At 37.4% G+C, this 9,662-nt stretch overlaps 1 protein-coding gene across 2 annotated transcripts; it reads right to left on the reverse strand.

Moving 5' to 3' along the window:
* Nucleotides 1-2,419: 2,419 nt before the first annotated feature.
* adra1ab (adrenoceptor alpha 1Ab) lies at nt 2,420-9,346 on the reverse strand. Of its 2 annotated transcripts, none has more exons than XM_082158769.1 (3): nt 9,196-9,346; nt 5,010-6,118; nt 2,420-2,929 (listed from the first exon to the last, which is right to left on the reverse strand). In XM_082158769.1, exons 2-3 carry the CDS (start codon nt 5,899-5,901, stop codon nt 2,742-2,744), a joined length of 1,080 nt encoding a protein of 359 aa, XP_082014895.1. In that variant the 5' UTR covers nt 5,902-6,118; nt 9,196-9,346; the 3' UTR covers nt 2,420-2,741. The 2 variants fall into 2 exon arrangements, with proteins under 2 accessions (XP_082014895.1, XP_082014894.1); XM_082158768.1 differs by having other exon boundaries at nt 2,420-3,035.
* Between the last annotated feature and the right edge of the window lie 316 nt (nt 9,347-9,662).

Here is a 9,662-nt window from a genome sequence, read left to right on the forward strand (position 1 = left end):
TCACTTATTAACCTTTTTTGATGTTAGTTAAAATACAATCGATTATTGTTTGTTCATGTTAGGTCACAGTTCATTAATTAATGTTAACAGATACAACTTTTATTTTAATAATTTATTAGTAAAAATATAAATGCACCTAAGATTAACCCTTTCACGCATTAAGGTCACTAACAGTGGACAGCTAATTAAAAAGCTATTTTTTGCATATGAATGGGTTTTGATGGCATACTTAAAAGCGGATAAAAGCGTCAGCTAAATGAATAAATGTACTTGCACATCAACCTCTGTAGTCTGTAGTGAACACTAGTGCATCATCCTACACACTGTCACCAAGTGGAAAGCCTTTGTATGTGGAATTTTTGTTTTCTCCAAACCGGGATGGCCGACTTCCAGTCAGAAATGCCAAGTTACGGAATATCCATCCATTCTGAGACATGCAGGTAAAAAAAAAAAAAAAGTGTAACATCAAGTTCGGGAGAAAATTCTGATTAATCATATGTCCACTAAATTTGACATCATGCATCACTAGCTATATTTCAGCTACAATTTGTACTATTACTGTGACGGTTAGGGTTAGAAAATACTTCATCTGCAGTAACTTTTTTTTGGCTGTAAATAAATGTATTTGTTTCATTAGATTGTAATTTGCTGTTACATCGAAAAGTAATCCGATTGCATAATGCATGTTACTTGTAATGCATTACTTTATTCATATCATCAAAAAGTAATCTGATTACATAATGCATATTACTTGTAATGCGTTAATTTACTCACATCATCAGAAAGTAATCTGATTACATAATGCACAATACTTGTAATGTATTGCTTTACTCATATCATCAAAAAGTGATATGATTACGTAATGCGCAAGACTTGTATTGCGTTACTTTACTCGTTCCATCAAAAAAGTAATCTGATTACGTAATGCACGTTATTTGTTATGCATTACTTTACTCGTTACATAAATAAGTAATCGGATTACATAATGCACATTACTTGTAATGCATTACTTTACTCGTTACATAAATAAGTAATCGGATTACATAATGTGCATTACTTGTAATGCATTACTTTACTCGTTACATCAAAAACAGTAAGTGTCAAGGAGTCACTGGAAATAATAGGAACCAAACACAGAGATGAGCAGTGAATGTTTATTTGACAAAACGGGGATCAATGTGCAACAGGTGAACAGTCCCACAACAACTGTTTGGAAAGGAGATGGGCACAAGATTAAGCAGCCAGCAAGCCAGGATAACAGCAGTCAGTGGAGTCTCGGGCTGGGCGGGACGGGACTCCAACACACAACAGGGGAGAAACAAGACACAACAAGAACAAATCAAGACACTCAAACATCAAATATGTATAAGGCAGAGCAAAAAACTAGAAAGTAACTGATAAACTACACTTATAAAATCTAAGGGAAAGAACAAAACAACAGCCAAAACAAATAACTAGAGAAAGCTAAGAATTAATCAGTGTAAACCCAGGCTAAATAATAAAATCAAAGTAACTAACTAAAAAGTTAACCAAAGGCAAGAACTGCAAGGATAACTACTAAGAACTCATAACACCCGGATAAGAACTGAGACAAGTCTATGACATAAACTCAAGACAATCCAGCAAATACATGAAGCAAGGAAGCACAATATAAAGGGAGTAGAGCACATGAGGACCAGGTGAGTAGAGAAATGAGGACTAGACAAGGACTAAACGAGTGTGCATGGTAAAGGGAAACAAGGAGGCAAGACAAGGGGAGCACATGGCAACATAAACAAAGACTAAGCCATTTGCTCAAACACAAAACACATGGAAACATTTAACAAAGACAGAACAGACAAATCTGCCAGGGCAGAGCTCTGACAATCTGATCATGCATGCATGTTACTTGTAATGTGCTACTACACACTGCTCACTTAGATGAGATTTAAAAACACCTGAAAACACATGAAAGATTTAACAATTCTGTATAAGTATCATATTTAAATATAGTTCATGCTAACTAATGTTGTTAACTAATGCTAACAAATTAAACCTTATTGTAAAGTGTTAACCAACCATTTGAAGAAACGTTTAAGACTTTACGAACTTTTTTTTTTTTAAATTTAAATGTTCAGTTTAAAGACTATATGAAAAACAGTGCAAAACAAACATTTTTCAAAAAAAATTTCACTCCACTGTATGTGTATTTGTATTTTTAAAAGCACAAGTTTTGAAGACCTTAATGTAATGGACCTTAATGTAAAAACAAAATCCTTAACAACAACAAGAATAAGCTGTTTCAAATGGCTCTGTCAACAATCATTGCATTACCAAGCTGGATTGTTACACTCCAAATGTATGAATCCTCACAGTTTTACACTGGATTTTTACACTCCAAATGTATGAATCCTCACAGTTTTACACTGGATTTTTACACTCCAAATGTATGAATCCTCACAGTTTTACACCTAACAAAAGTGCAGCTGCATATTACAGATGTTGCCACAAGGTGGCGCTCCTGTCTACAAAATCTTGCCAGATCCTTGGTCATTTCTTGTTTAATTCCACAGTATTGTCTCTGTAAAATACCTTACAAATGTTGCCTTTGAAGTCTTTCATTCTTTCAGAAATATTTCATAGAGCCTCACCTTCCATCTTGCAAATGGAAACTTGATGAACTTTCAGAGTCAGAGATGTGTCAGGTGAATTCAGAGCACTGTTGCTGTGTGCATGTGCAGTAAATGAGCACTCGTTCAGTATCACAGCAGAAGGCGATTCATTAGTAGCCCTCCAGGAGTCTGTAAATCTAGATGGTATACCCTGTGGAGATTTGGGTCCATGCAGGTTCGTAGGGTCTCGACAAAAGGCCGGAGGGCTCCAGGTCCTGTGCGTTCTGCTGAGGCAGCGGCCATGGAGAATGTTCTGGAATGCCTTCTTGAACTCCTGGCTGAAACACGGGTAGATGATGGGGTTGAGGCAGCTGTTGAAGTAGCCTAGCCAGAAAGTAATTTTGAAGACAGTGTCCGGGGGTCTGTGAGATGGGAAAATTGAGCCTTTGGGGACACGGTAAGAAAGAAAAGACAAAATTACTATATGCGGCAAGAGACCTCCAGCTTCATTCATAAGGTCACTCCAAGACGGCAGGTCAAATGGTTTTGGATGGTTCATATTTTCAAAGGCTTCGCTTTGATGTGCGCATTTCTGAGTATTCTGCAAGCTTTGAACCAGACGCACAAAAGATAATAGCATCTTAGCTGTCCAATTACTAAGCAGAAAGTCAGATAAATAAGCTGTATTTCCATAAAATATTAAATATAAGAACAAATGATACAGATTCGCCTGCAAATACATTTGGAATACATTAAAAAAATATTTAGTTTTCTGAACTGCTGTTTAGCATATAAAAGCCTCTATTCTAAGTGTGTTTCTATGACTAGCAGGGTTAAAACAGTCTGCAATACTTTCTCTTTCTTTCATAATTCATTCTTTCGTTGTAAACAAGCTCATTTAAAAGCAATCTCAAAGAGACCAGCAAGAATTATGTTAATGTTGTTTACGCATAGAGTTATAGTGTGGGAGAACCTTGGGATGTTTTGAAATGTGTGAGAATAACAAAATATAAATTAAAGCATAACATCTACAATGTGTTTCGCTTGAAAACAACGCGTCTACACGCTCGTTACACATGCCTTATTCAGAGCATTACTTAGCACATATGTTCTCGGAGTTATTGGGTTGGGTTCACCCAAAAGTTCTGTCACCATTTCTCGCCCTTATGTTGTTACAAATATGTACTTTATTTTGAAAACTGTTCTTTTCAGAGTAATGAAAATGAATGAGGATGAAGCAGCCAAGCACTAAAAATGACACTTGTACTGCATTTCTCCTGAAGCCATACAACACATTTATTTGAGGAATAGACCAAGATGTAAGTTATTCAAATAATCTCATTTTTCGGCCGTGTATATTTATGATAATCTCCCCTCTGCAGTAGCTCTCAAATCTCATTTCTACTTTCACATATTCAAATTGGCACATCAATTAAGTAGTTTGGCATAATCTTTTATCATTATTTCGAAGTAAAACAAATTATTTCAACAAAACATATTAAGTTGTGTGGTGTGACCAAAATGCAAAAAAAACAACAAAAAAAACAAGAACCTTTTACCTTAAAGTGCCCCTATTATGCTTTTTCTCCAGATTTTCCCCCCATGTCAATCAAAACACCTCTCAAAATGCTTGCAACAAATGTGAAAAATGCAGAAATTATAATTTTTTTTTTTTTTACGGACAATAGTTTCGGAGGCAGTGTGAATTTTCAGATGAGATTTTCGGACTCAGTGTGCAAGGACCTTTAGTCTAAAATACTGTAGGTTTGTAAAAAATTTGCATAATGCTCGCCTATGGTCTTCACTAACTGCCCGGGAAAAACATCTACATAGACCCTCCCTCAAACGCTGTAGTTGTAGCCGAGGCCTCGAAGAGTTTGGTTCATGTTGTCGACATGTTAAAACATGCTGTTTTCTCCGCTGTGAAAGCAAATCCACTTTGCATGCACTTCCAAAGGATGAGGACCCGGGCTTAAATTGATATGGTAAAACCGACACCATTGTTGTACGTAACTCTGTGCATCAAGAGCTGAGGAAGCTCTGGAGCTGAAATTTAGATATGGTAATGGATGTTTTGTTTCTGATTCCATTGTAAGCCGTAGACCAATAACAACAGACTGGGCCATCTGACCAATCAGAGCAGAGGAAGCTCTCGCCTCTCGGAAAGGAGGGGTTTAGAGAGACTGAATCCTTTATTGAACCGTTTCAGACACTGTGAGAAACAAAGTGATGCTTCAGTGTATATTATGAGAAAATTATGTTTTTTGAACTTGAATGCTGTTGTAGGTGACTTCCAAAGCAAATTTAGAAACCTTTGAAAATGCATAATTGGGGCATTCTAATTTAAAATATATTTAAGATTATTATTCTTTTTTGGATGGGCTTTGCTGTGTGTTCACATACATGTCAAGTACTCACCTATGGGCAACACTAGGAAAAAAGGCAGCCAGCAGAGCACGAAACAGCCCACCACAATCCCCAGAGTCTTGGCCGCCTTCTTCTCCTGGAAGAACTTAATCATGAAGGTGAAGTGCGAGTGCTTCAAGCGGACGGCTTCCTCCTTGCGACAGTGAACCCGCAGGGTTACTCCGTGCTCCTTCAACCCATTCTTCTGCCTGCTCTTACTCATGGAACGAGTCTTCCGCCGGGCCACCACGTACACCCTACAGTACATTGACAAAATCACCGCCAACGGCACGTAGAAAGAGCATGCAGCGGAGAAGATGGCGTACCCCGGCTCTTCGTTAACTCTGCACACGGACTCGTCCTCCGGCATTGGCTCCCTCCATCCAAACAGTGGGCCTACAGAGATGGCAGCCGAGAGGGCCCAGAGAGCCGCCACTGCCGCCAGTGCCCTTCGACTCGTAGCCAAGGAAGGGTACTGCAGTGGGTAACTGACGGCGATGCAGCGATCCACAGAGATCACGCAGAGGCTGAGGATGGACGCCGTGCAGCAAAGCACGTCAAGCGCAGTCCAGGCATTACATAAATGGCGGCCGAATACCCAGCGTCCCAAGGCTTCAGATGCAGCGGAGAACGGGAGCACCACAGAGCTCAGAAGCAGGTCCGCAACGGCCAGATTGGCGATAAAATAATGCGTCACGGAACGAAAGTTGTGATGGTAGGCCACGGAGAGGATGACCAGGATGTTACCCATCACACCGAATATTATGAAGAGCATCAGCACCAGGCCCAAAGCCAGTGTCTTTGTGAGATCTATTTCAAACGCAGGTATCGCAGTGCAGTTGGGACAGTTCTCAGGAAAAAAGGTTGAGCTTATGTTATCTTCTGCTGGAAACACGTTGGTCATGACGTCTCTATGCAAGTTACGAAGTTAAGTTTGAGTAGCAAACTGCAGTAACATGTTGTGCAGATGATAACCATCCATGACTTTTAACATGTTTTGTGGTTTTAACTCCAACATGCTTCAGTAGCCATAGCAGTCACACTTGAGGACATGCGTGTGCCATTTAAGTTTCTCAGGTATGACTTTTGATATCAGCCATATTTTTTGATGATCTTGCAACCTTAAAAAGAAAAAAAAATATTATAGGCAGTGTTTCTGACATGATTTTGTTTTGGCACCAGCCCCAGCAAGCAATCTGACGTATGCTAACCCATCTTAAACCAATGCTATTTTTATCTTCACCATTTGTTATGCATGTATGTTTTTATGTTCTGTATCTATCCTTAACTACAAGTTGATATTAACAACCCATAAGTATAACTAAAGTTATTTAAGTGTCACTAACCTTATGAATTAGCATTTTAGCATTGCTTTCCAAAAGTACAAATAAATCAGCAACAGTTCTTGGCTCGAGTCAGGCAGAATAACCTGCGGTTCAGTGAGCAAGCGAGTGATCCAATTCAGTTGGAAAGTGAATTGTCTGAATGATTCAGTCCATGATTCTGTGTTTCTGGCAGGATTTAGTTTTTGCACCAACCCTACATGTTTTTCAGTGCTTGCTAAACCAAAAAAACAATGCTATTTTCTCAATCTTTTAATGTTTCCATCATTTTTTATGCAACCCTGTTGTGCATATGTGTCTACAAGTCAATAAGTAACTGAAGTAATATTAAGTTATGAATTAGCATTTTAGCATTGCTTTCCAAAAGTACAAAACAGTAATGGTTCTTGGCTTGAGTCAGGCAGAATAACCTGAAGAAGACATTTTTATTCAAATGAAGTACCTACTCGGACAGTAACTATGCGATTTCGGACACAGCTTCAGACATGTTTCATTCAGAATTATTCATCAATCAGTGTGAATGATTCAGTCCAAGATTGAGACCAATAACTTTGTGTTCTATTCAGGTTCACCAGTCAGTTTTAATGATTCAATTTGACTGATTGATTCATAAGAACCACGCTTCAGTTTTATTGTTTGCAAATGTGCAATTCTTAATGAGCAATTATGGTTCTTATTGAGTTTATGGCTTCAATAACGACATATCATTCAGTCGATATCTTAATATAGCAGAATTAGTAGTATGTTCTGTTCAGACTGATTCACTGACTCATTTAAATGAACCATATAGATTGACTGGGGCAGATTGTGCATGGTATGTTTGCTTTTGCATGCAGTCAGTGAGGAGATCACAATTCAGCTGCATGGCCTCACAATTCAGCTAAAATAAATGTTATCATAAAACATATCTCAGTATCTGGCTGTGAACCACTTACGGCTCTCTATGACTGATTCTTAAGTAATGCATTATGTTATGAGATGGAAAAGTGCTTGCTTCTTCAAGTTAGTATTCTGTGAATTGTTTTGGTGTATTATTTTTGTCACAATGCAGACTCAATTCACAAAAGCCTTTTAGGACTCATCTATTTGTCAATTTGGTCTAGTGAACTGTAACTGCAGAAGCTCACATACAGGCCAAATCTTACACTTAAGCAGAGCTAAGAAGTCTCAAAAGCATTTCATGCTGCAGTGATTCATTTCCTGTTCAAAAAAAACCTTAAGAAATGAAATTCAAGGTGAGATGCCAAACATTATATAAAAAAGGCTTTCAAGTTGATTAAGTAAAGCTTGAGGAAATTTATGGATAGATTTATAGACACCACAATACTGACATCCAAATCTTGGCAAGAGCAATATTTCAACAACCCATGACATGTTAGAAATAAATATGCCTTGTGCGTACAAACAAAAAAACATTAAAACTATAAATGTATGATAAAATAAATGATTCAAGGTAGTTTTGTTTTGTTTTCATTTGGGTGTGTGCTGACTCACGAGTCTGTATAGCATCTGGTGAGCCACTGCTATGGGCCAAAATATACTGTGCCCAAAATCTTATGGATAATGATTTTATTATTATACAGTGCAATGAATGACAAATAATGTAACTGGACCAAACCGCTTCCTGTATTTTTGTTAGAATCAAAGACATTTAAGGGGGTAAGTCGTCACGGTGAACGTGATTTCACCAAGTACACATGTTCCTGGATCAACATCTTTGTTGATCCTGGAACAACTTTCCAATCAACCAATCAGATTTGAGGGACAAGTTTACAGTTTATGGGAAGTTTAGGCTTAGAACCAGGGTGAGGTGCCTTCAACATCAGTGTTATTCACCTATCATTTCCCTCTGATTTTAGGGAAAAGTTATGGGGAGGGTTAGGTTTAGGGGTAAGGACAAAATTTTGGGACAGGAATGTTATTCCAGGATCAACAAAATATGTTGATCCAGGATCATATCTTACTTTGCAAAATCACGGTGACCAAGTTATCACAATGGAAACTGACACTGAAGAGTCTATTATAAGCGTTTCAGCTCAATTTAAAAATAATTAATGGAACAAGAACAACATAACTGTAAAATGTAAGTTGTTGCAGTTGACCCTTGTCTAAATGTATGTACGTTTTTTTTTTTTTTTTTTGCCTCTGAAAGACGATGTCTAGCTCCATAAAACACGATATTATACACACACACACACAATACCATATATTTAATATGTATAATATTGAATAAAATACGTTACATTGCTCATGATCACAAGACATATCAATCATGAGCCCCATTTTGAATAATGGATTGACACACGTTATAAAATCATTAAATAGCTAAAATAAATGAAAAATTTAATATTAATTAATTTTGGTTTCTTATTATGTCTGATAGGCAACTATTAAATTATTACTTTTTTTTGTTTGAAACTTTATTTGGGTAACTTTTTTTCGACTATTTAACGAGTGAAATACATGTTCTCTCACTCATCTGGGAAAATATGGGGATTGAATAAATTAAGACCGTTTGAACGAGACGTTTGATGTATAGCCTACAAAATTACAGCATTTGTGTAATTAGACTAAAGAAACTTCTAGGCTACTAATTGTCTCGGAAATTTGGCAAAGTAGACACCAACACACTGTTACACTAAATAGCTTAATAGTCTACAATTTCACTTTGAAATCGATTAATTAAAAGCTATTCGGTAAGAGAAACAGGTTCTTATGATTCCATAATAATAATCGCGTCTGTAACAATCGCATGCTGCGTTCGCAATTATAATCAATAAATTAACTCTTTTTTTTTAATTGCTGAGGTTTCATCATTACGACTAAACATCCTTTACAAAAATGTACACACTTACCATCATCCAGAGCAACATCTGTAAAAGAGATTGAGTTTTATTTCCATTCGTTCGTGATCTTTGAGAAAACAAATAACACGAGTCTGATGAGGAATCTGACGGGATGCAATACTGTTTGTGCCAACATCCCATAGGCTACTCACTTCCACCATACCCCCCCCCCCCCCCCCCCTCCCCTCCCCCTCCTCCCCTCCTCTCCTCCTCTCCCTCTTTCTCTCTCTCTCTTTCTCTCATTCACAGATGGTAAAAAGGAGGAATGTACCCTTAATGAACTCTCTGTATCGTTGTTTTAAAAATGTTTGGAAAAAACATCAGGCTTGCCTACTATTTTCCTCACAAATTTAGATTTAATGATTCTAAAAACTTCATATGGTGTAAACAACAATTACAAAGTACTATACAATCATTATTTAATTATTATTTCTCACTAAGTCAAAGTATTTTTGACTTACAAAAAAGTGCATTGC

Source organism: Leuciscus leuciscus, assembly GCF_965113295.1.
Source record: "Leuciscus leuciscus genome assembly, chromosome: 24".
Lineage (NCBI taxonomy): Eukaryota > Metazoa > Chordata > Actinopteri > Cypriniformes > Leuciscidae > Leuciscus > Leuciscus leuciscus.